Below are 26,545 nucleotides of genomic sequence, written 5' to 3' on the forward strand. Positions count from 1 at the left end.
GAAATTATGCATGATATTCAGAGTGCTGCTTAAAGATTGCCATATGAATAATGCTGTTATGAGGAGACTGTAAACATGGATTAGTTAAAATGAATGGATTATGAGGTTGTAAATCTGTCTGTAGGACTCTAATGCCATCATAGACTGTTCACAGTTTGCTGCTGTCCCTTAATTGAAATTGTAGCCTGGATTATATTAATGCCCGTCTATAAATCGAATTGCAAATCTATATTCTCTCTCCCTCTCTCTCCGTGGCAGTAATGTTTTATTTAGTTAGTTTTCTTTGCTGGGGGAAATGATCTGATCATGCCCAGAGCCTGGGGTCAGGCTGGCTATCTGGCCCACGTGCTGGCTCATCCTTTAATGAAGCCGTAGCCTCGTATGCTGCTTTCCCTCCTGCCTCTGAGTGCCTGGACCATCTTTCTTCCCATTTTTACATCCTTTCCAGGGCAGTGAAGGTGATTTCCCACATGGAAAAGATGTTTTAATATTAGCTGGGAGTGATGGGGAGGGGGAGCAGGCATGCACGGGCAAGAGGGTGAGGATTTCTTCTGGTGCTGACCGAGGTGGTGCTTCTGCATGTGCATATCATGTGTCCACAAACGTGTTCCTGCTGCTCTTTGGGGCTTTGAGATCCTCATTCTAGCCCAACCCTGTACTGTGCAGGGTAAGTGGCACCTGTGTGGCTCACTGGCTGCTGCTGGTCCGTTTGCCAGCCTCTCACAGCCTCTTCTCCTTTCTACAGTGGGAAGAAGTCAGCGGCTACGACGAAAACCTCAACACCATCCGTACGTACCAGGTGTGCAATGTCTTCGAGCCCAACCAGAACAACTGGCTCCTTACCACGTTCATCAACCGGCGTGGAGCTCACCGCATCTACACAGAGATGCGCTTCACTGTGCGGGACTGCAGCAGCCTCCCCAATGTCCCTGGCTCCTGCAAGGAGACCTTCAACCTCTACTACTACGAGACAGACTCTGTCATTGCCACCAAGAAGTCTGCCTTCTGGACGGAGGCACCTTACCTCAAAGTGGACACCATTGCTGCTGACGAGAGCTTCTCCCAGGTGGACTTTGGTGGCAGGTTGATGAAGGTGAACACAGAAGTGAGAAGTTTTGGGCCCCTGACCCGCAATGGCTTTTACCTGGCTTTCCAGGACTATGGGGCTTGTATGTCTCTGCTGTCTGTCAGGGTCTTCTTCAAGAAGTGCCCTAGTGTGGTGCAGAACTTCGCCATCTTCCCAGAGACAATGACAGGAGCAGAGAGCACCTCTTTAGTGACCGCCCGTGGCACCTGCATCCCCAATGCTGAGGAGGTGGACGTGCCTATCAAACTGTACTGCAATGGGGACGGGGAGTGGATGGTCCCCATTGGCCGCTGTACATGCAAGGCTGGTTATGAGCCAGAAAACAATGTGGCTTGTAAAGGTAAGGTTGCCCTTGGGTAACAAGGTGCTTTTATTGTTTTTAAGCTTTGCTAACAAAATGTTCATTCTCAAACAAGCTGTTTTGGGCAGTATTGGTTTTGAAATTGGGCCTTCACCATTTACCTGCCCTGAAGTGGTTTTGCTCCAGGGACCAGGCAGGGATTTGGGAGCAGCGGTCAACTGGTGGCTTCTTGGTGCACTCTGGTCAGTGGCCAGAGTTGATGAGTGGCATAGCAAGGACACAGCTGCCACCACAAGCCTGTTGGAAGCTGCCTGTGTGATCTGCTGCCTTCAAAGTGCTGTGCAGGCTGGCACTTGCTGGCAGAGCCGCTTTCACCTGCCTCGTTATTTCCCCAGCAAAGCTGCGGTAGCCGGGCAGCCACTGTTGAGCCTGACTGCAGCGAAGTCATTGTGATTCTTGGCATTAACTGGAATTTTTTGCTGGTTCTTTGGGTTCCCCTAGCCACACTGCCAGCGTGCTCCTGCCTGTTGGAGTCCTCTGCAGCACGGGGTGATAAATATGGAAATAGCGCTCACCATTTTTCATCTCTGTGCACTGTTCTAATGAATATTTCCCAAATAACGTTGGAGAACTTGTTTTTCCTATTAGCTTTACTCGCTGCCCTTTTCTCCTCTCCCAAATTAAGGTATTGTTTTTATATACTGCTTGGAAGGAGTGAAGAGGAGAGGGGTGTTTTCATGAGAAGCTAACTTCATTTCATAGGTGCTTTCCAAATAGCTTCTAGAAGATGGTCACCACCAGGTCCAGGAAGGGTTGGGAAGGAGGAGAAGGTCAAGGTTAAGTATCAAAGTTCTTTAGGGCTGTTTTTGGGGAGGGGGGTGATGGGAAGAGGTCTGACTTGGACCTCTTTTGGTATAGGTGGCAGCGTGTGTAGCACCAGGCTTGGCTGTGATGCTCCTTGGGGTAGCCACCACAGTGTTTCTTTTCTACCTGTAACTCCAGATATATGAAAATGGAAAATCTGGGATTCAAGCATGGAGAAACTTGTTTGTTCATTTGCTTTAAACCTGGGAACTTGCGTAGGTTTTCACTGTGAAAAACCACATATCTGCCTGGCCAAGGTGGAGATGGTGATGCCTTCCTGTGCAAGGGCTCTGACAAGTGGGAAACCAGAGTCTGTGCGCTCACGGCTTGCTTTCACATTGAGCAGCATTGCTGGTGGATTCCTCAGAGTTTCATGGCTGACCCTGAATGTGGTTGTTCCCAGCAGGGCATGGTCTATTCCTGTGGGGAGCTGAAGCACTCCACCAGAGGGAGGGCTCTTTACAAACTGGCACATTTCTGGTGAGACATTCCTCTGCTATTGAACAAATAAACAGAAAGTGCACAAGGGTTTTTGGCAAATTGACATTTTTTATCATGGAAAAATAAATACTAATTTTAGCTGAAGACTGGAATTGGGAAGTAATGTCATTTTGCCAGAAATGTAGGAAAACAATGATAATGTAAAACTGTCATAGGTCTTCATGGTGTTGACTTTTCTATCCGGAATGGTGTAGGAAGTTGGGGTCGTGAATGCTTCTAACCCCCCGGGAGGAGCGTGTTGCACCTACCCAGTGCTCATAGTTTGGGGCAGGGCAGAGGATGGAGGACAGCAAGACATGAGAGGCATGGGAGCAAACCTGCTCAGGGTGGGCGTTAGACCATCTCAGTGGCTTTATTTGTTTCCTTTTCTTGTGCAAATCCCAGAACAGTCATGATGTGTTCGTGCAGTCAAAGCTGCACAGAGCAGACCCCTGTGCATTGGGAATTTGCTGAGTTTTCTGTGCCACAGCACCCATCTCCAGCTGTGCTCCCACTCTTTGGCAGCGAAGGAGAAATCCCTTGTGCTGCCCGAATGTGGGCTCTGCAGAACTCCCGGTGAGCGTTTTGCCTTTGCATGGGGAGCATGCTTTGCATTTGGGCTCCCTGAGGGGAAAACTCAGGATCCTGGCAGGTCTAAGGGGGTAGAAATGTCCTTTATGGACTGATCAGCAGCATTTGGGATGCTGAAAGGCACTGAAGTATGCTGTGGGTGCAGAGAAATCAAGTGTTTAAATGGCACCAAGCGTGTGTGATGATGAGATAATGCTTTTTTGATGATCCTGTGGGTCCTGTTGGGTGCTGGTACAATGCTGTTTCCAGAGCAGAGCTCCTATAACTCCCCTCTCCCAGTCCTGTGAGAATATTCCCCAGTTCCCATGTCGGGGACGCACGAAAGGCTGGGATGGTGAGCAGGACCTGCATGTTTGAAGGTCCTGCTCAGTGCTGGCAAGGAACACAAAACCCATAAACCTGCAAGGCCTTCCTAGAAGTTCACTAAAACCATCCCTAAAAACCTGAGCCAGGGCTTACATTAGGACTGTTGGAAAACTGTGTTTGGGTAAAAAAATCTGACCTTGGGTTGGAGACCACTTTTTGATAGCTCACGTGCACCCTTTGGCTGTCAAGCTCCTCCTTGTATCCCCATGGACCTTGGAGACCACAAGGGAAGACCTGAGCCCACTGCCCACTTCTCAAAGGTTGGCAGGCAGAAGGTGACACACTGCAAAGTTTAGGAATAATAATTTGTTGTTTTCTATTTGTCTTTGTGCTCTCAAAGGGGTCATATGCTCCTGCCTTGTTCACCCACAGGGTTTGCCTTGCAGGGATCCAGGGATCCTTGCCAGGATCACACCCCAGCTCCCGGGAGGCACATGTTCATGACATATGCTCAAAGCCTTTATCAATCTGAGATAAGCCACTTAACAAGCCTGGGGGAATTGTCACCAAGGAAAAAAAACCCAAACCCCTTGGTATTTTAAAGCTGAGAAAATGGGCTTTATTCTTCAGCAGTGGGGAAAAAAACAGGGTTGAATTGTTTAGCTCCCCCAGTCCTCTCTCATCCCTCCCACTCCTGGGATAGAGGCTGTGCCTATCATGGGGCTATTAGACCGGAGCGGTTCGCGCTGACAGCAGAGCTCAGGGTTGTTCAGGGATTCATTAATACCAGCTTTTATCACACTTAGCTGCTCGCGAAAAGCACAGGCAGAATGCAGTCTTCATCGGGGGCATTTTGAGTCCCAAAGAGATTATCGTTGTGTTTTAGGGTCAGAGTGATGGGGGGTCACTACCACCACAATGCTGAGAGCGGGGTGTGAGGGAGGGAGATTTGCTTTATTGATCTGCCCTGTTGTTTGTTTCTGTCCCAGGCTGTTTGGGGTTTGGCATAGACCCCCTGGCTGGTGCAAAGCCATGTTACTCTCAGCTGGGTGATGGCATGCCGTACCCGAAAACCTGGTGGGACTGCCTGCCCCATCCTTTTCGGCACCTCGTGCCTGTGAGAGCTCTGGGCCAATGTGAAATGGAGGCTGTTATTGAATCCAAAATGAATAATTCATTTGGTGTGATAGCCCACGCTCTGTTCGGGTTGATATTAAATCCATTCGTCTTGCTCTGCCCCGTCCCTCAGCCTTGCTTTATGGCTTCCTTGCGTGGTCAAGGTGCAATGCATCATGCTGGGGAGGAGGTGGGAGGAAAAGCAGGAGCGGGGATCATTGAGAGGCCAGGGAAATCATTTGAGACCTTGGATGAGCATGCTGGGTGGAGTTCACTTGTTCTCAAGGAAAGTTATTAAACCCTTTCTCTGCTGGTGTTTCACTCTGAAACCTAATAATGGCAAGGTAACCCCTCACTAGAATAACAGCAGTTGTGGGTCTCAGTTTTTATCACTTTTGACTCTGAGGATGGGACACTGAATGGGTCTGCTGGAATAATGCTGACTCTCTCTCTGACCTTCCCAGTACCAGGCGATAACCCAATTGCAGAGAAGCCAGTGAAGGAAAAAGTCTAGATCTAAATCAGCTTTGTGCTGAATTTTTACTTTGTATTTATAAACCCAGGTAGAAGGGGCGAGAGAGCAAACCTGCTGCTTCCTGGGCTTGCTTTCATTTTTTTCCTCCTGGCAAATTCCTGTTGTAGTGTGGTCAGGAGCCTCCAAGCTGCTGTGGCTCAGGATAACGAACCGACCTGCTTGCTTGCAACAGCTGGAAATCTGAACTAGCAGGGATGGCAAAATTAAAAAAAACTCTCACAAAATAAGAACAAAGCTGGGCTGCAATGCCTACAATGCAGAGGCTGCTCCTTGAGCATCCTTGCTCCCAGGCATCCCTGGCTTTCCCCGTGGCAGCCATTCCCCTACCCTCTGTGTCCCCCAGCCCTTCTTCAGCTGCTGACAGATGCACCAGGCTGTGCCGAGCCATCGCTTAAGCTGTGTGTAGGTTTATTTTGGCCTTGTTCATCCCTTTGGCTTCTTTGTCTCCTTCCTCTGTTTGTCCTTCCCTCCTGCCTTGCATGTGGGGGCCTGGATATGGGAAAGGGCTAGCTGTGGGGTGGGACACGTCCTGCTGGTTGAATGTTAAGGAGTGAATGGCCCTGTGCTGAGTCCCCTGTTATCCTGCCCTCCTGCCAAGCAGCCCTGGCAATAATTATTGATTTCCTCCATTTATCCATCACAGAAGGCTATTAAAAATAGCATAGAGCAGGATTTATAAAGTTTTTTAATAATAATTACAAACATTTTGTAACTACTAGTGGTAGAATAATTTGCTAACACTTAAAATAAGGGAGATGCCAAGTTTTCCCAATCAAATTGTTGCTTGTGCTGAGAACTAGATCTTTTTGGTCTTTTTGGCTGTGCCTTTGCCTGCCTTTTCCCTGTGCCATGGTCCATCTTAGTACACACACACACACACACACACACACACCCCCGGTGTTGGGACACGAAGGAGAGGTTTGCTTGTGTGACAAAGGTGATATTGGCTTTGTCCCATGGGCAGATGGCAGCAAGGGAGGCCATGGGCTGCCTTGCTATGTAGCGGGGACACAGGACCCTGCTCCCTTGTTCCTTGGCATGCACCTGTCCCAGGGTCCTGCAGCTCTGTGCCCAGCCTCTCTGCCTGGGTCAGGGTGAGCATGCCAAGCATTGCAGAGGCTGCAGAAAGGCCCTTTTTTGCTTTTTATGGTGGTTTTATTTTTATTTTCTCCATGCTGGTGGTCTATGTACTTCCCCATGTCTGGGAAGCACCTCTTTTCTAGCCTCTGCTGACTCCGCTACCTCTCATCCACAAGTGATCCCTTTTTGTGAATGCCTTTTCCTCTAAAACAAGAGGTAAAAAGAAAGTGCTTTCCCTGTCTGTGTCTCCTGCCTGCCTTTGGATTTGGTTTAGTTGAGCTGTGGCATTCCAGCTTGCTGGGAAGTGCATCCTTCTCCCTGTCCCTGGTTTGGTGGCTGCAGGTGTTGCAACAGCTGGTGGCAGGGGTAGGTGGCAGAGGAGTGCTTCAGTGTCCCCTGGGGTGCAGTGGCATGCTGGCATCTGGTTCTGTCCCAGGGCATGGTGCCTGGCAGGGCTGGCAGTGTCCCTGAGCAGGGTAGGCACATGTGAGGGCTGGACTGCCAATGGAGACCCCTGCCTGTCATTGTAAATAGTTGGGCTTAAAAACCATCAGTGCTTCCTCAAGCTCTTCCCAGAGGACCAGGACAAGGTCAATCAGTTTGTTCCAAAACCCTTCTGTCTCAGTCTGCTCTTGTGGACAAATGGTTGATGCACTGGCGGGATGTCTGCCAGGCAGCTCGGGTGCAAGGGAGTCTCTGCGGCTGATGCTTATGATGCTTTAGGTGGCTTTGCAGGGCAAATGTTTCTCTGTGGGTTTGGAAGTAGGATTTCAAGCTTTTCTTTTGGTTAGCATCCCAAGGACGGATGGCGGGACAGTGTGCCAGCATGTCAGGGCTGTGGCGAGTCTCCTCCTCCCTGTGTATTGCTGCCCCTCTGCTCCCCTGGGGCTTGGCCACCTGGCAGACACTAACCATCAAAAAAGCTGCTTTTAAGCCAAAGTGAGAGCATCCACGCAGCCAAGGCACCTTCCACCCCTAATGGTAGCAGGAACATCTGGGGGTTTTATTTCAGGTTTAGCCAAGCCACAAACCTCTGACTGCTCGAAATGGGCCTTTTCCTCCCTCCCCCCACCTTTTTTTTTTTTTTTTCCTTTTTGGGCGCTATCAACTTTACTGCTCCCTCTCCTATCTTGTGTCAGCCTGAGCTGCTCTCTGCAGCTGGGCTGCTCTGGGAAGTGCCAGCTCTCCCAGCTCTTTCCAAACCTCAGTGGTGATGCCGGAGGGATGCTCCCCTTTGTTGCTGCTGGGCAAAGGCAAAGCCCCTGCAATCTTCCTGCTTCCACCACTGGGTGGAACAGGCAGCCCAGTTTTACCATGGCCATGCTGTGGAGGAGAAGCATTTGAATCACTGATCATTGCATCTCCCTGCTCCTCCTCCCCCCACCCCACCCCCCCCAAAAAAAAAAAGAAAAAAGTGTGATTTTTCTTAAATTATGCCTTAATGAAGGCATCCATTAACCCCATAATTTTGCAAGGAAAATGTCTGGGAAAACCTTGCTAAATTTTTTTCTAATGCGTGTGATGGGTTTTAATGGAAATCTTAATTAGACATTATTAGCCAAAATGTTCCTCCGGTGGATTCGGGCCCTTTTGTCTCCCCCAGCACAAGGATGGGGAAGGACCATATGTCCTGGCTGCTGCCAGTGGGGAGACTTAGGCACCACAGCCACCACTCCCTGGCTCTCTCCCCCACATCCTGAGTGGGGTCTGCAAGGTACAGGGGGTCATCCCTGCCACCTAGCCCCCTCCAGTGGAGAAATTAAGGAGAAAACCTGGAAAATTCCCCAGGCAAGGGTAGATGAGGGCTGGGCAAACATTGCAGGGCTGGGCTGCCCTGGCCAGACTTGCACTGCACATGGCCTTGGAGGAATTAGGGAATAGCCTGAGCTGTGTTGTATGGCATATCTCTTTTTTTTCTCCTCAAGTTGTACCATGGCCTGTTTATGTATTTCCCCTCTCCATAATGAGAACTTTTGAGTGTTATACTGATTCCAGTCTTAAAAGAGGAAGAAAAATTCCCCCCTTGATTTCCCACTCCCTCCTTCCCTGCAAGGGTCTTTTCATGAGTTGATTTACAAACGGGGGCATAAATCTGTTTCCAAAGCCTTGGCTTGTTAATGGTCCATCAAGGAAACTTTCTGTGGTAGCTGAGGTTCTTGGGGAAACATCTTTTTGGGGGATATCGAGGTGCAAAGCTCCATGTGTGCTTGCAGGGGCTGCTGTGAGCACAGATCCTTGAGCATCCCTGCAGCGGTGGGGCTGCAAAACCCACCTGGCTTTCCTAACCTCACTTGCTTACACCAGCCCAGGGGACCCAGTTCTCACCCTGCCACCATCATGTTGAAGGCCCTTCGCTCTCTGGCCAGAGCGGGGATTGTTCTCCTGGACAATGGGAGAGCCACAAGGAAGCACAGGATCCGGCCCGTGTCCGGTGACTGCATTGTTCCCACCCTTGTTTGCAAACAGCCAGCACCTGGCAAACCCAGTGACTCAGGCCCGGGCAGTTTTAAAGCCTTTCTATAACTTTTTCCTTTTTGGTTTTCCTTTTTGTTTTTTTTTAAAGTCATGAGAGAGCTCTTTTGGGAATGGCTTCAGCTGGTGCTGTTTTGCTGCTGTTTGCTTGCAAGGGAAGAGGATCCTGCCCATGTTTAGGGCTGTACCGCACTGCCCAGCCCATGGCAAGCTCTTCGGGAGCCAGCATATCTCCTAGCCTAGCTAGCAAGAATAATTAATTTTAAAAAAAGTTGTTGTAGTAGTCAGGCTTCGTAGGTTTCCTGCAACCTCTTCTCTGGAAACAGGCCTTTGTTGCTGATGTTTTAATAAGTGAAAGGTTCATCACATAAATGCAAGCCATGAATAAGCCATGGGCTAGGTGAGCGAGTCATGCTGCTGTAACTCACCTTGCTCTTCTGTGGCCATCAGAGGAGCTCTGCATGGGGTGGACCTGCCAGCTGGGACCTGTAGCACTGTGGGTCCATGCAGAGGAAGGATGAAGCCCACCAGGGTGAAGGAAAACCGAAAATTAATCAGCACAGATTACTGAGGCTTTAATTTTCCACCCTTTCCAAACCCCTGTATCTGCTACCTGGGTTTTTCTGCACCAGGATGGTGACAAATGGAGCGGTGCTGTGGGTGTTAACTCCAAGTGTTTTAAAAGTGGGTCATTTGTCACGCCTGGTGGCTTGTATCTCAGAGGATGTGTTGAGAGCAGGAGCGTGGTGATTAAATCAAAGCATCACTTGTGCACTTAAGCAGGGCTTCGAAGGAGGCCTGAAGAGCCATGGGAAAATCCATCTGTCTTCAGCTGGTGCAGCAAACTCACGGCTAAGAAATGATCCACACCTTGTCTATCAGAGCATCAAACAGACTAAACATACAGTTGTGGGTGCCTCAAATTAAGATGCGCAAACCTACATGAGAAGGAAATTGATACTCCCCCAAGTGGGGCTCCCGGGAGAGCCTTGCCCAGTGAGCAGCAACTGTGAAAGTGTAATTTATGGCATGGGATGGAACTGCATTGCTTTGTTTTCATATTAAGCTTAGGCATCACCTGCTTGTACGAAAATGTTTTTTAGGAAGGAGAGAGCTGTGGGCTGGGGATAGGAGCTGGTCACCTCAGTGCTGTCGGTGTGGCCACATCCTGCATGGTCATCACTGACCTCCTCTGCTACTCTTCCATGTGGGCACAAATGATGCTGCAAGCCAGTCTGGGCAGATCTAAGCAAGGCTATAAAGCTCTGGGAAAGCAAGTGAAAAATATTGGTGCCCAACTTATCTTTTCCTCCTTACTACCTGTTGGAGAAAAATGGGTGACTAGAAATAGGCAAATAATACAAATCAACTCCTGGCTACGTGGCTGGTGTCAATGTGAGGGTTTTGGCTTTTATGGCAATGGGACGTTCTTCAACCATAGGCTTCTAGGGAGAGATGGACTCCACCTGTCTGGAAGGGCCAAGGGAATCTTTGACAGCAGGCTGGCAAACTCGGTGAGGAGGGCTTTAAACTGAGGAACTTGGGGGGAGGGGACAAACTGGCAATGCTAACGCCATCACACACAATAGGGGAATAAGACAGGACAACCTGAGCAGTGATAAAGGTACTGTAGCTGCCTCATGCGAGTGTAACCAGGAGACCAGCCACCTCGAGGGTTTGCATAGCTGTAGTGGGTCCTCGTACACCCCTCTGGGGAAACCTGTGTACTCAAGCACCTTTCTGAAATGCCTGTACACCAACGCACGCAGCGTGGGGAATAAACAGGAGGAACTAGAGGTCTGTGTGCAGTCGCAGGGCCATAATTTCATTGCAGTTACAGAGACATGGTGGGATAGCTCGCATGACTGGAATGTGGTCATGGATGGCTACAGGCTTTTCAGGAAAGACAGACCAGCAAGGTGAGGTGGGGGAGTTGCTCTTTATGTGAGGGAGCAACTGGAATGCATTGAGCTCTGCTTTGGAGTGGAAGGAGAACAAGTCGAGAGATTGTGGGTAAAAATTAAGGGACAGGCAAATGCGGGTGACACTGTTGTGGGTGTTTGCTACAGGCCATCTGATCAAGAAGAGGAAGATGATGAAGCCTTCTGCAGACAGCTGGAAGTAGCCTTGCAATCGTGGGCCCTGGACCTCATGGGGGACTTCAACCACCCTGATATTTGCAGGAAAAGCAACACGGCGAGCCATGCATGATCCAGAAGGTTCCTGCAGAGCATTGAGGACAACTTTTTGACGCAGGTGGTGGAGGAGCCAACAAGGCGAGATGTGCTGCTTGACCTTATCCTAACAAACAAGGAAGGGCTGGTTGAGGATGTGAGATTTGGGGGGTAGCCTTGACTGCAGTGACCATGAGATGGTTAAGTTTAGGATACTGAGAGGTAGAAGCAGGGCTACGAGTCGGGTTACTACCTTGGACTTCAAGAGGGCTAACTTTGACATCTTCAAAGACCTGCTAGGAGGAATCCCATGGGCTAGTGCTCTGGAAGGCAGTGGGGTCCAAGAGAGCTGGACAGTATTCAAGTATCTCTTCCTCCAAGCTCAAGATCGGTGCATCCCAAGGAGGAAGAAGTCAGGCAGAGGAGACAGGAGACCTGCATGGATGAGCAAAGAGCTTCTAGAGAAACTCAAATGGAAGAAGGAAGTTTAGAGTATGTGAAAAAACAGACTGGCCACTTGGGAGGAATATAGGAACATTGTCAGGGTATGCAGAGATGTGACGAGGAAGGCCAAGACCCACTTGGAATGAAATCTGGCAATGCATGTCAAAGATACTAAGAAGGGCTTCTTTAAATACATCAGCAGTAAAAGGAAGACTGGGGATGCAGTGGGCCCACTGCTGAACAAGGAAGGGACCCCATTGATGCAAGATGCAGAGAAGGCAGTTACTGAATGCCTTCTTTGCCTCGGTCTTCACTGCTAAGGCTGGCACTCAGGCATCTCGGCCCTCAGGCATCTCAGCCGCCAGAGAAGAGAGGACAAATTAGGAGAAAGGAAGACTTACCATTGGTTGAGAAGGATTGCATCAGAGATTACCTATGCAAACTGGATCCTCGCAAATCCATGGGCCCCGATGTGATCCACCCACGAGTGCTGAGGGAGCTGGCAGATGCTGTCACTAACCCACTCTCCATCATCTTTGAAAGGTCATGGAGGACCTGAGAGGGGCCTGAGGACTGGAGAAAAGCAAATGTCACTCCAATCTTCAAAAAGGGCAAGAAGGAGGACCTGGGGAACTATAGGCTAGTCAGCCTCATCTCCATCCCTGGAAAGGTGATGGAGCAGTTCATCCTGGAGGTCACCTCCTGGCATGTAGAGTGAAAGAAGGTTATCAGAAGTAGTCAACATGGATTCACCAAGGGAAGACCATGCTTGACCAACCTGATAGCCTTCTATGATGGTGTGACTGGCTGGGTCAACAAAGGGAGAGCAGTGGATGTTGTCTATCTTGACTTCAGTAAGGCATTCGACACTGTCTCCCATAGCCTCCTCACAGGCAAGCTAAGGAAGTGTGGGTTGGATGAGTGGACAGTGAGGTGGATAGAGAACTGGCTCAACAACAGAACCCGGAGGGTCGTGATCAATGGAGCAGAGTCTGGATGGAGGCCTGTCACTAGCAGCGTTCCCCAGGGGTCTGTGTGCTGAGCCCAGTCCTGTTCAACGTATTTATCGATGACCTGGATGATGGGATAGAGGGTAACCTCAACAAGTTTGCTGATGATGCCAAGCTGGGAGGAGTGGCTGATACACCAGAAGGCTGTGCTGCCATCCAGCGAGACCTGGACAAGCTTTCTGGGCCTTGCTGTCTAAAACTTGACTATAAAAGCTAGAGGCATCCTGGGAAACTGATATACAAGGGCAATTAGGAATTGAATTTCTGCCCGAGTTCGAACAGCTTTCCCCTGCTGGGTCTGTAGCCTGGAGGGTGAATTGCCTGTGAGATGAGACTTGATATTGACTTGTTTTGATCTGATTTTTAAAATTTTTTACTATATTATAGTATCTGTCTGCATCCAGGCATTATGTCACCAAGGCCCTTGAAACCAATTGATTGATAAAGCTGCCCTGGACATAGTTTTGGGATGGGTTGATGCACGCTGGCATGTGTTCTCCCTCTGTGCTGCAGAAGGAGTGGGTCGCCCTCCTTGGGAGCAGGGATTACTTTGATGCTTGTGGATTTTGCTCTGTTGCAAAATGGGTAATTTGTTTGAAAGCTTGAAATGGTTCTGGGCATGGCAAAAAGATTCTCTGCCTGTCTGGGTGCCGCTGGGGACTGTCATCTTCTGCCTAAATCCAAATCTTCCAGTTCTGCCATGGGCATCTGTTTTAGCATGCTGGGTGAGCGGGGCCGGTGCTCACAGTGGAACGGTGGTGCTGGGATGAGGGTGACAGGGTGAGACCTGGAGCTATCACAGACCTCCTGCCTCCCTATCTGATCTGCTCATGAGCTCTTAATCACATATTATTATTTAAGACAACTTGCTCTTAGAGAGCCTAAGGTGCAAATTATGTTTCACAGCTAAGAAAAGCTTCCAGAGCTGCCTATGTACAGTAAATCCCTGCAATCTTGGGTGGCTTTGACTTATGTGTAACAGATGTTGAGGATGGAGGAGGCTGTTTTTTGCCCACTTGTTGCTACCACCAGCGTGGGACATGGGTGGGGATTTCAGCAGGGAGAAGCTGGCTGTGCTCAGTGTGTGTGCTGTCCCACCCTACAGCCTTGGGCACCTCTCCTGTCCCTGGTGGTGGCACCAAACACAGTGCTAGTCTGTTCATGCTGTTTGCAGATGGTCCTTTCCCTGCCTGGAAGCTTTTGAGCAGGTTGCCTGCCTGCCTGCCCACTGCAGCATGGGGATGAGCTGCTGCAGAAATCACAGAATCATAGAATCATAGAATGGTTTGGGTTGGAAGGGAGCTTCAAAGGTCATCCTGTCCAAACCCCCTGCTGTGGGCAGGAACATCTCTCACTAGGTCAGGTTGCTCAAAGCCCTGAACAACTTGACCTTGAGCACTTCAATGATGGGCCATCCACAATTTCTCTGGGCAACTTGTTCCAGTATCTCACCACCCTCATAATAAAAAAGTTCTTCCTTATGTCCAACCTAAACCTACCCTTTTTCAGTTTAGAACCATTCCCCTTGGTCTGTCACTATAGGCCTTGATAAAAAGTCTCTCTTTCTTACAAGCCCCCTTTATATATTGAAAGGCTGCAGTAAGGTCTCCTTGGAGCCTTCTCTTCTCCAGGCTGAACACCACCAACTCTCTCAGCCTTTCTCCATACCAGACATGTTCCATCCCTCTGACGCTTTTTCATGGCCCTCCTCTGGACCCGTTCCAGCAGACTCCAGAGCTGGATGCAGTACTCCAGGTGGGGTCTCAACAGAGCAGAGTAGAGGGGCAGAATCACCTCCCTTGACCTGGTGGCCAAGCTTCTTGTGATGAAGCCCAGCATATGCTTGGCTTTCTCGGCTGCAAGCACACATTATTGGCTTGTGCCCAGTTTGTTACCCACTGGTCCACCAAGTCCTTCTCTGCAGGGGTGCTCTCAATCCATCCATCCCCTAGCCTGTACGGATACTGGAGACTGCCCTGACCCAAGTGCAGGACCTTGCACTTGACTGTGTTGAACTTCATGAGGTACGTGTGGGTCTGTTCCTTGAGCCTGTAAAGGTCTCTCTGGATGGCATCCCTTCCTTCTAGTGAATCAACTGCTCCACTCAGCTTGGTGTCATCTGCAAACTTGTGAAGGTGCACTCAATCCCACTGTCTATGTAATTGATGAAGATATTACATAGTACTGGTCCCAGTATGGAGCCTTGAGGGACACCACTAGCTACTGGTTTCCACTTGGGCATTAAGCTATTGGAATGCTGCCTGCTCCAGCTCCATCTTGCTTGTCAGTGGGCTGTGGAGGATGACCTACCATAGCTTTTCACCCTTGTGCTTCAGTCTGGAAACTGCTTCAGCTGCTCCTTGCTCCATCCAGCAATGCTTGCAACCAACAATGTGATGGTAATTATATTGATGCTTAGTTGCATCGAATTACTGTAACCTGTTGTATGCTTTGAACTCTCCTTTGAATTTGCAGGTTGCGGTCTCAGTTTGTACTGTTCAAGCCCTGGTGGCTGCTGAGGTGGGTCTGGTGTGTGGGGTCTCCAAAACACCAGCATGTCCACTGTGAGATGAACTTCATCTCCACCTCCTCACTTTGCTCTTGATCTGCAAGCGAGGGCTCCGCCCTTGGGACTGAGCATCTTTTGCAATCCAGCCTCATGCAAGGAGGAGAGAGTATAAATTTGGCCCCAGCCATATTTTCCATTGGTGGGTGCAGGAGAACCTCAAAGGGGAGGGACATGGAAGGGGATCCAACTGTTCCGTCTTCCTTGCGGTCTCTTCTCCTCGGCCCCTTGCACCGCAGCAACGCACCGGGAGCCTGTCTGTTATTTTTACTCTTTCATCTTTCCTTGCTTCCTATTTCTATCTGGTAGAGGGTCCCAAGTGCCATGAGAGAGCATTTTTTTCCAAGATATTTCTTTTTGTAGTGAATGCTGTCGGCTGTTGTAGTGCCCAGTGGCAGCTGGGCACGGCTGCTGGGGGGTTTGGATGCTCCTGGGACCAGCTCTCCTGCCAGCTGGAACGGGGTCAGGAAGAGTTTTTAAGCTCAGCCATATGCAGAGAGAGGGAAATTGGAAAGTAAAAATTTCCATAGTCCTCTGTGCTTTCCTATGCTGTTATACTGGGGGTGTTTGAAAGTTGGGCAGCAGTGGGATGAATGCAGTGAGGTGGGGACTCAGCCAGCAGCTTACTGGGAAAAGGTGTTTGAAAGTGGAGCAGTTTGGGCAGGAAAGATTTTAAGAGTAGAGTAGAGAGGTAGACCATGGACAGGGAAAAATAAGTGGAAGGGAGACCAGTAAAACTTTCAGAACTTGCTTTTTAGGCATTTTCTGGCTCCAGGAGATTAGGGCTGATAAGAGCGACTCAGTAGGAGCAGGGCAAGTCGATGGCAGCGGCCATCATTTCACTGCTTAGGGTGGGAAAGGAGGTGTTATTAAAAGAGAGAAAAATCATACAGAATGTATATATGTGGTGCTCATATATGGAAATAATAAGTACATTGCACCCAGCTGCAGGAAATGCAGCTTTCTCCTGAAAATGCCACCCCCATGTGTGGAAAAGGGAGTGCTTTGCTCATGCCTGTGTGGGATGATGGAGGCAGTTTCCCAGGGGCTGGGGCCATGTGTGAGCAAGTACATGCGAAGGCGGGAGCAGCTGCTGCCTCTGGTCCCCTGGTCGGTGCCTGTTTCCCCTTTCTCTGCAGCTGGGTAGGAAGGCACCTTTCCTACAAGGAATAGTAATTATGGCTCATTCTGATATAAATATTTATGGAGGAGCTCTCTTAATTACTTTTCTAATTGATTCCATGCATGGGGCTCTTGGGGTGGATGAGGGATGTGGGAGAGGTGGTTGTGCTTTGGTTGGGATGCCCTCCCCTTGCCGAATCCATCCTTCCGTGCTGAATCCACCCCTGGGCACGGTCCTCAAGTAGTCAGCCAAACGGCAGCCCCCAGGGCTCATGTCTGCCAGGATGGGGGGCTCCTGCTCCATGATGGGGCATCCCACCACCCCGGTGCAACCCAAGGCATGATGTCTTCCAGTGCCATGGCATGGGCACAAGAAAGCCGTGTGTCCGTATGTCCCTGCCCATGACGGCATCCCTGCTCCAGCAGTGTGAGCCTGGCCCTGTGGCTGAAGCTCTCCCCCAACCCCATCCTGGGGTGACTCATCTGTTGTGGCATCAGCACTAATGAGGAACCACTTCAGACATAATTAATAAGCACTTGATGCTCTCTAGATTGAGGGGATACAGTGTGGTGTGAGCTGGCAAAGGAGGAAAAGGTGCTTAATTAGTTCCTATTAGGAATGGGAGATGTTTGCTTCCCAGCCAGGAGGGGTTTGTGCTTTGGGGAGCCCAGGGGCGATGCTGTCGTGATTGGAAGAGGGCCTGGAGTTAGAGTGCCGTTGGTAGTTCCTGAAGTCCCCAGGAGGCCTTTGCATCATTTTGAGAGTGTTTCTAACTACAGCCCCTGCCAGCATCTGTGTACCTGGGGGAAGAGCCACTCTCTGAGATCCACTGTGAGTTTTGGTGGCAGCTCGCTTTCCTGCTCGTTAGGTGGCTTGATAGCTCTCATAAGCGTTGAGGGGTAAACATGATGTGGTTGGTTAAGTGATACATGAAAGTATTGCCCCTTCTGTACAGCTTCCAGTTCATGTCCATCAACTCCTGGTGTCCCACATTGCTGTCCCCACATGGGGGAAATAATTTTGCTCTGTGACTCCTCTATCCAGCCCAATGCATGGGGTGCGAGTAGAATACTGTTTGGGGCTTGCATTTTTGGGACATGAGTCCTGGCCTGAATCTTGATCCTGCCAGTCTTTTGCTCCAAACTCATTGGGAGGTTCATTGCAGATGATATTGCAGTGCTGGGGATGCATCTGCTCACTGGGACTGGTCCTGGTGGTCCCCTCTCTAGCTTGTGCTTGGCCCAGTTGACCAGAACTGGTGTAATATGATGCACATCAGCATTGCCAAGGCAGCACGCGAACATCACTTGCCCTGGTGGCACCAGCCACCCTATGCTTAGCCTTAGTTATATCACCCTTGTTAAGACCAAGCGTGCCCCAGGCTGCAAGGGTTACCTGAAATCCAGGCTACAGTTGTGCCTGTAGTTAAGATGGGGCACCCAGCTGTGATAAACTACCCTGTTTGTTAAAAATGGGTGAAGCGGTGGGGATGGGGGTACTGGGGGTCAGGCAGGAGCAGCCCCTTGGCTTTCCTTCTCTGCTGCTGGAGTCCTAGTGCTTCCCCCAGGCGCCCTGCTCCCAGTGCCATCTGGCTCCCCAGCAGCATACCTGTTCTGCTCACACTTTCTCTCCTTAAACTGGTTTTTTTTCCACTGCTGCAGGATGGATTTCTTGGCTTGCTCCCCAGCCCTTAGCTCTGGTTTTAATGTACAGCAGAGATGTAAATGTTCACATAGCGTCGGTCAGGGCGGAAAAGTAAGGGGTTGAACACTACTGTCTATTTACTGGCAGATCACTCTCCCCTTTCCTTGTATCACTGTGAACATGTAAACTTCCCTGTGTATGTGCCTGAATTGTCTAGCATTTGATCAAATTAATTAGTGTTTGGTCACTGAAAGTGGGTGCTTGGAGAGGCAGTGCTGGCCTCGTCCTTCCCTGCAATGCCCCTGTCCTCTTCTCCATAGTGGTGCTTTAATTCCCAAGGGGGAAGAGCTGAAACACCCTGGAGAAATGGAAATGGGCTGGGGGGGTCTCCATGAGCTGCACCATGTCCCCGTCAGCTGTGTTTCACCCCTGATGTCACGTGCAAAGGTGCTGGAGCAGAAGGTTGGACATCATTATTTCCATGGCTGGTTTATGGAAAGGAAGGGAAGACACTGCTGATGGGGGAGCTGTGACGTGAGACTGGGCAGCCTCAGCCCAGTGCAAAGTAGAAACTACAGTGGAACAAAGCTCAAGTGGGAGAGAAGAGATTTGCAAAAGTGACCTTGAGAAGTGTGGTGGTTGTTCCTCACCCCGCCACCCCCCTTGACTGTTGTGGAGAGCAAAGCGAGTTTCCCTGCTCTGTGGTGAGCTGGCAGCCCCATGGCGCCATCTGCCCAGGGCATGCATGCTCTTCCCCTTCTCATCCAGCAAATGGATATGGGACAGATTTAATCTTTACACCTTCAAAAGTTCCCCCAACCATGAAAAAAAGAGAAAGTCAAGTCCAGTGTGGTGATTAAAGGGGCAAGCACGGACCTGTTGGGAAGGCAGGTGCTGCAACCAGCAGGGCATGTGGGAGCCAAAACCAGCTGCTTCCATGCCCTGCTCTACGCTCAGACTCATTGTTTAGGGTCATGATACCAGCTGAACAGTTGGCATCAGAGCTCTTCTGCATCCATAGACCCTTAATTTTCCCAAGCCTGCCTTCCTGGAGGAGAAACACTTCTGGGTGAGCATTGGCTGTGTTTTGCTTGTAGCCAAGCATGTGCAGCTTGGTCTGCCCCAGGGGAGCAAATCCTTGGTTGATGAGGGATGGAATTTTTGGGAGAGGCGAATGCGGTTGTACCCACACCCTGTTGCCTCTAATTGGCCTCATACAGCTACCTACCCCACAAGCACCTTTGAAATCTTACCCCACGCCTTCCCCCTTTGGTTCATTTCTCATTCATGAGGAGAAGAGCCAAAAAAAGAGACCCTGAAAAGCCACATTGAATTTTGTGTTTTCTCCATGAATAAACCATGGTGGGCCAGGCTCAGAAGCTGCTAACTTTAATTTACATGTGTCCCAAGATGGATCTAAACCCATTCCTCCAGAGGTGAGGGGCCAGTTTAATTAATCGGCTGCATCATGAGGCACTAGGGCCTCTTTGCTTTGTGCACTGGGGAGAAATACAGCCCATCGCCTGCAGGATATGAACCCAGATGCTGGGAGGCTCATGTTTATCTCATGAGTTTTTTGTTTATACAGTGTTGAAATACGGAAATGCAATGCAACGAGGCAAGCACTGTTTGTAAATAGGTTGGGCGAGCACGAGGCCCCAAGGCGGGAGCAGCTCCAGGCAATCTGAAATCACAAGAATTTGTGTGTTTGGCTGCAGAAATGGTGAAGCTTGCACGAAAATGAGGTTTTTATCCCTCACTGGGAAAAAGCTTTGCCGGGGTGTCCCATCCCCAGGGTGCCAGGGTTTTCTGGCACGGCTCAGGGGCTTGTGCTGAGCTCTCTCACCAGAGGAGCAAGCATCCATCTGTCTGTCTGAGGATGCTTTGGGGCTGGGGATGCTTGAGCTCTAATGTTTCCCCATCTGGATTCTGCTCCTTACCCTGCCCCAAGGACTGGATCTAGGAAAGAAGATTTGGTGGCTGATGGGGTGTTTCAGGGCCGAGTCTGGTCCTCGTTTCCCTTCTTGGCATGGGCTGGCAAGAAGGACACACGTGATGGGTACCCTCCCACGTTTCCTCGCTGGAGCACAGCATTGTTCTGGATACAGAAACCTCTCCAGATTAATTTGTGGATGTCTTGAGGAGGGTGGCGCGGCAGGATACCTGCTGGCGTTGGCGGCTGCCTGCCAAGCTTGCTGCGGCTATGCCAGGGCTGAGGTGCTTGGGAGAAGCTCTTGGCTTCATATAAAAGGGAATTGGGTCATTAAAAATTAGAAATGGGTGAAAAAAAACAAACAAACCCACAACAAAAACCAGCCCCACAACCCCCTCCCCACAGAGATGCAGAAGGAAAGGGATGATGGGAGAGCATCAAGTCAGGGATGCAATTAAACCTCTGGCAACTGGCACCCGCTTCCTGCTTGGATGTTTGCAGGGAGGATAATGAGGGAGATGAAAGCAGGTTGGGAAGGCAGCACCCTTGTAGCCCTCTGAAGACAGGGAGATTGCAGCCTCTGCCGGGGAGCAGTGGCATGTGGGTGACAGCTTGCCTGATTCTGCTGTTTGTTCCCCCAGACTGCAGCCCACATCCCTGGTGTCATCATCACATCAAAGGGATTGAAACCCAAACCCCCTGGTTGTGTTGTAGCCTGTGGTGGTGTTGGGGCTCAGCAGAGCTGGTGTGTGTGTCCTCAGGGGACGTGGTGCCACCAGTCCCCTGGCGCTGCCTGACTGGAAGGGTGACCAGAAGCTGAGCCGGCAGCTGCCCTGGAAAGCTGTGCCGGCTGCTGGAGTGCCTGCCCCTGTAATCACAACATCCTTGAAATGTTGTTTTTCTATAGCATGCAATTTCACGTGGGTGTTTATTTGCCTGGATGGTGTCTTTCAGCTGAAAGCATCTAGGAGGGCTTCCTACTCTGCATGCAGGCTACACGTGGAGGCAGCAGGACGGGGAGGAGAGCTGCCTTGCCGCTAAAATATTCGTAATGGGGGCTAATCAGAAAACCTCTGTTGGAAAGCTCAAAAACTGATGGACTGTTTTTTTCTTTTTTTGGTGCGCTTAGAGATAAATACATTTTGTGTTGAAGGTGTCTGCAAAATGTTTTAAGGGGCTTCTAGCAAGCATTTCTTTTTTTTTTAAGTTTTAATCCAAAATTATGAACCTTGTACCTTGTGTAGATAGTGTCAGTTCTAGGAGCCAGTTTTTTCCTTAATGAAAAATTGTCATTTACAGAAAGGGGGGAAATGGCCTTCAATCCTTTTCCAGTGGGCTGTAAGTGGAACTGCGGCTCATTACTCCTTTGTTCATGGCTTGTGGTGTCCTCAAACCCAACAGGCACCTTCCCCGCTGTCCATCTCCTGGGGTGCTGGTAGGCACCAGCCATATGTCTTTTTAGAGCAGGCTGGATGATCCAGGCTTTTCTAGTGCCTTTGCATGTGGCAGTCCTCTCCACATCTCGAGCTTACTTGAGGGCATAGCCTTGCACAGCACTATTACATCTAACCCATTTTTTCCTCACCTGCTGTGCTGGTGTGACCATGGACATGTTTATGGGCATGGTTAAAGACACTGCTTTTGCCCCGCAGAGGTATTGGACCCAAAAGGGAATGCAAAAAAAAAAGCATGAATATGGGAAAACCTGGCAAATGCGGTTAGCTCTGGCACAGTGGGGACATCAGGGGTGTGGGAATGATGTGGCACAGAATCAGTGTGCTGCGAGTGAAGGGAGCTGCGGTGGGTTGCTGGTGAGGGCTGTGGGGGGAGATGGGGAATTGTGAGCTGAAGTCAGTAATTCTCTGTAGAAGTCCCTATTTTAAAACCTGAGAAGGAAAAATGCCACTGTGCATCCCCAGGGAGCTTTAGAGCAACTTAATATAGAGGAGGTGTCTCCTTTCTTTCTGGTTTTGGTTTTTTTTTTTTTTTACTGAAGCTTCCCTGAGAGAGTAATTAAAAAGTATAAGTTCTAGGTGCTAACAGAGAGGGTATAGTTTGAAGAACGAAATGCTTGGATACCCCTGTGCTTGCACCCTTTCCACTGAGTATCTGGTCTGTTGACAGTGGCATGCCTTGGGCAGGAGCAGGGGTGGATAGGCATAGAGATCCTGCTTACCTCTATCTCTTTCTAGGACCCCTGGCACCCAAAACATAAGGGTGTAGGACACATGCCATTAAGGCAGGAGAGTTTTCAGCAGCAAAAAGCCTCGCAATGCTACCGTGTGCTGCTACTGCTTCAATAAATCCTCCCACCCTGTGCAAGCTGCAGAGTGAGGAGGGAGGCAGTGATGGGGATGCAGGTCTATGGTGCCTTTGCTGGGTGTTTTGCCCTGTGTGGGACATGGCCACAGCCCCACCCCAAGCCTTTGGCGGGGTAAGAGGGACAGCCCTGGCCAGGAGTTCCCCAGCTGCATCCAGCCCTCTGGGGCACTGCAGATTGGCTGCCACCCCTACCATCACATCGTTAAGCTGCGCTCCAGCCATGCTCTCTCCCACCCCCACATGCCTGCATCAGCCCTCGGAAAGGGGTCCTGCCAGCAACCCCTGGCCCTCGCTGCCTGGGGACGAGCGACATCCCTGGTGTGCAGGCAGGATGATAGATCTGCAGGCAGCTTTGGGTTTTGGGGGGGTTTAAGTGCTGAGCAGGCAGCCCTGTCGAGCGCTGAAGCCGCTGAGTGGCACAGTCGGGTTTTGTGCCTCATCATTTACAAACACACCCCTAGTGCTTAAACACGAGCAAATGGATAGTTAAGCACATCATTAATCTTATCCAGCCCACGTAATCAACAATCAATTAATTCTTCTCCAGGCTGAAGAGATGCAGATTGCGCCGCAGCCTGGGCACTGGCAAAAAGAGCCTGTTTCCACAGGGAAAACTGAGGCAGAGCCTCATCCTGCACTTGTCTGAGGTGCTATTGCAGATCCAGATCTTGCCAGCTCTGGGAAACTTTCTTGCAGCAGCCCTTAAATCAAGGCAAACATTGCACTTGCTGTTAGTGGGGTGATTTATTGCTCCCTCGTGGGCTCAAGCCCTCTGTCTGAGTCTTATATTTGGACTGCATGTTTACCATCTGAAGGATTATGGATCCCATGCTGTGTGCGTCTCTATAAATCCCACTGTGGCATTGCGGGGGCTTGGAGGTTTCGGCTTCATCTTTGGTGTGAGGTTTGTGGTTCAGCTGCCCCAGAAAGAGGGGAGACCTGAGCAACAGTGAGAGCAGAGGGCTGCAGCCTGTGGCATTTTGGGGAGGAAGGAGAAAGCATCAGCCTCCCCTGAAACTGTGGGAGACTTCAGGCAAGCACACTGTAATTACAGGAGAGAAAAGCTAATTGGTAATAATAACAATTAAGAGCCACGTGCCTGCAGATTAGAGGAATTCATGGATAAGTGAAGTGATAAAAGAAACCTGAGGACGCTGGGTTGCAGAGTGTACTTTGTTCAGGTATTTTGACAAAGCATCACTTGGATTAATTGTAAGTAAAAATCGACAAACCCCTTCAACCGACCTACCAACGTGCCCCTATGCTTAAAACCAATGTGTGTTCATAGCGCTGTGACCATCTCGTCTTCCTCCTCCCTCTCCCATCCCCTTCCATCAAAACACAGGTGGCCATTCCCTGATACTGCTGTCCTCTCCTTCCTGCTCCTCCAAAGAACCCAGCATGTTTCAGGCATGTTTCTGAACACATCCTCCAGCTCTAGAGCCCACAAGTCACCTGTTGCATGTCTCGTGGCTGCTAACACTTGCTGGTGGGAGTGCAATGCTGCTGGGACACTGCAGGGAGGTGCTGGTGGGAAGGGAAGAGGTGAAGAAATGAAGATTCACCTCAAAGTCTTGGTGTCCACATGTGGTTGTGTCTCCTACCTTGTGTGTCTGCTCTAACTCTGCTGCTTCATGCTGTTGTGAGTGTGGCTCAGGGAAGGATCTGCGTATGGCTGCCTTCTGCTCGGCATCCTGAAGTTCCACCCCAACCCTCATGTACCCACCCAGTGTCCTGCAATGCACGGTGACCCTGCATCCTTAGCTGCCTATCTGCACGAGGTGGTGGGTTATGGCCCTAAGCACTTCTGTAAGGGGCCATACGTGTGTGATGGCCGCTGTAGGATGCAGAGAACTTGGTGGTCCTACTGTGGTGGAGAGGAGGAAGGGCAGCAAGAGATGGTGGCTGGTCCCTCTGGCTGCCACATCCCCACTCAGCTGTTAGTGCCATTGGAGAGACGGTTCATCATAGCTAGTTGTGTGCCTCAGGCGGGGAAAAAGAATCCCCTGAATAATAAAATTGTAAAATATTGTTTTGATTTATCCTTTTTTATCATCTTTTAATATCTGGAAAGGCTGTGTGAGCAAGAGGCCTTCAGGAGTTTTGAATGACAGGTTAAAGGGCTCCAATAAAGATTAGATGGTCCACTATCTCCTAAGGAAATTGCATCAAAGTGGTTACTCCTGCTTGCTCCTATTAATTTCCTCTTCATGGCTGCTAGGAGATGCCTCATATCCTGATGCAGCAGACAGGGGCTAAGAGGCACTTTCCATTATCTCAATCATCTCCGTGTTTATGAGGCACTTAGGGTGTTTCTTCGCGGAGCTCTGCCTTGGAGATGACAGCATCATGGGGGCAGATCTGGGAGCCAAATGGAGGTGGGGCCGCCCTGTGTGCGAGGCCAGGAACAGGCTGCCCCTTGCCAGGTGCTGGGCCTGGATGGAATTCTTGTCCCCTGGGTATGTGTGCCAGAATACAGATGTTCCCTTCTGCAGCTTTCAGTTTTGTAGGGGTCACCTGAGGGTTTTGTTACATGTCAAGGATGGATGAGCATCCATTCATCAATGCCTAGCTGGTGAGGACTGGTGGGGTGGGGAAGGAGTGAGGGACCCCATCTTTGTCACTCCATTTTCACCCTCTAACTGCAGAGCAGCGAGACAGTTGATTAATGAAACCTCCCCGTCACTTACTAAAGCCTTGCCGTAACTGTAACTGGAGCATCTTCTCATTTATGAATTAGTTGCTGTTTCCTGCTTGAATGAACTCAGAGGCCGAAGGCCAGGAAGGTGGTTAGCCCCAGCCCCGGGCTGTGGGGGATTAATGGGATGGACCTGTAAGACACTGTCATGGGTGTCACACCAACTTTTAAATTAAATATTAAAATTTTGCATGGAAAAAGGGTTGCAAGCCCTGAGGCATGCTGTTGGGGTGGTGGAAGTGGATGTTTCAGATCAGCAGAAGGGGAGTGGTGTGCTGCCCCTGCATGTCTGTGTCCCCATGGGTGTTGCCAGGGAAGGGGGTCCCGCAGCCCCCTGCCATCCCCCTGCCTGGGTACAAGTGGTGGGGAGCGAAGGAGCTGCTGCAGCCCCTGTGCTGTCCCTGGCTAATTACTGTATTGTTGCTGTGTGATTTCAGTGTTTTCCTGGTGGCTTCAGAAATAATTCATGGCCAGTGTGGAAAATTATAGCTATTGTGGTTTTGCAGGAAGGTGCTACCCTGTTTAGTTGATACAGGTGTGAAGCTTTGATGTGTCTTCTTTTCTTTCTTTTTTTTCTTTTTCTCTCTGTCCTGTTTCAAGGACAGGGCCTGCTTTCGCCTCTGCCCAGGGATGATTCAGTACCCAACTGCTTTCCTCTCCTTTTTTTTGCAGCCTGCCCAGCGGGGACGTTCAAGGCCAGCCAGGGTGCTGGGGTCTGTGCGCCGTGCCCCTCCAACAGCCGCTCCACCGCCGAGGCCTCGCCGGTCTGCACATGCCGCAATGGTTACTACCGGGCAGATTTTGACCCACCGGCAGCTGCCTGCACCAGTGAGTAACAGAATAGGGCTGGCATTGGGGGCTGCAGGGTCTCACTCCCCTCTGCTGCTGGGGAAGTGGTGGGAATAAAGTCTCAATCCGTGATCTTTTTAATCTTATTTTCTCCCCCTCTCCTGCTGTGGAGGGGAGTGAGAGAGCAGCTGGGTGGGTGTCTGGCAGCCAGCTGAGGTCAACCCACTGCAAGGGTTTAGTTCTGCAGAGAGCTGGGATACCCATATTGAATACCTGTCCCTCTCTGTGTGGCTCAGCACCACCTCTGCGTGCTATAGAAACACTCCTCGCACCAACAAGAATCCCTTGACCACCGTGTTGGCATAAGCAGATGATGTCTCGTTACCTTTTGCTCTGCTTTCCTGCAGACTGCCATGGCACGCACCAAATGATGACCAATGGGATGGTCCTTCAACCCAGCTCTCTGGCAGCCATTTGAATTTATACTTCACCCTGGCATTGGTGGTGATGGCAGGGAGATAGTCCCCAGGGTAAATTAGAATTTAAAGTTACCTGCTGTTGCTCTCTTGTTCATAGATGAACACTCCAGCAGATGCAGTACTTTTTTTAGGAGGGAAGGGTGCATTAAGCATTGGTATTTAATGGGGCACTGTGTGTGATGCATCACTGCTCGGTTGTCTGCCTGCACTGCCTGGGATGGCAGCTGCAGCCTCAAGCATGTCTCTTGGTGAGAAAAGAGCCCAGGAGGGAAGAAAGCTGCTGTGCTCTTCAGCCCGCTGGGAATGTGAGTCTCAACTTTGTCAACTCCCCCACTAAAATACGCTCCAGGCCCTTGAGTCAGTCGATCAGGGAGCTTTAGCACAAGGATGCTTTGGACCCTTGGTGCTGGGGAGTGCCTGAAACGTACATCAGAAATAAGGGAAGGATTTGCATATTTTGCTGGATCACTTGAGCTGTCAGAGTGGAGGTAGTTGGCAGGTAGCACAACTGCAGATGAGTCTATATATCTT

General features: G+C 50.2%; 1 protein-coding gene across 4 annotated transcripts in view; it reads left to right on the forward strand.

Annotated features, from left to right (window-relative positions):
* Window positions 1-26,545, forward strand: part of EPHB1 (EPH receptor B1) — an 87,133-nt gene that overhangs the window by 29,938 nt on the left and 30,650 nt on the right. For all 4 annotated transcript variants that reach the window (XM_075099530.1, XM_075099531.1, XM_075099533.1 and 1 more), the window contains exons 3-4: window positions 746-1,427; window positions 25,419-25,574. In XM_075099530.1, the coding sequence (XP_074955631.1) occupies window positions 746-1,427; window positions 25,419-25,574 (838 nt within the window). The remainder of the gene's footprint in view (window positions 1-745; window positions 1,428-25,418; window positions 25,575-26,545) is intronic.

The sequence above is a fragment of the Phalacrocorax aristotelis genome, chromosome 7 (assembly GCF_949628215.1).
Source record: "Phalacrocorax aristotelis chromosome 7, bGulAri2.1, whole genome shotgun sequence".
Taxonomy (NCBI): Eukaryota; Metazoa; Chordata; class Aves; order Suliformes; family Phalacrocoracidae; genus Phalacrocorax; species Phalacrocorax aristotelis.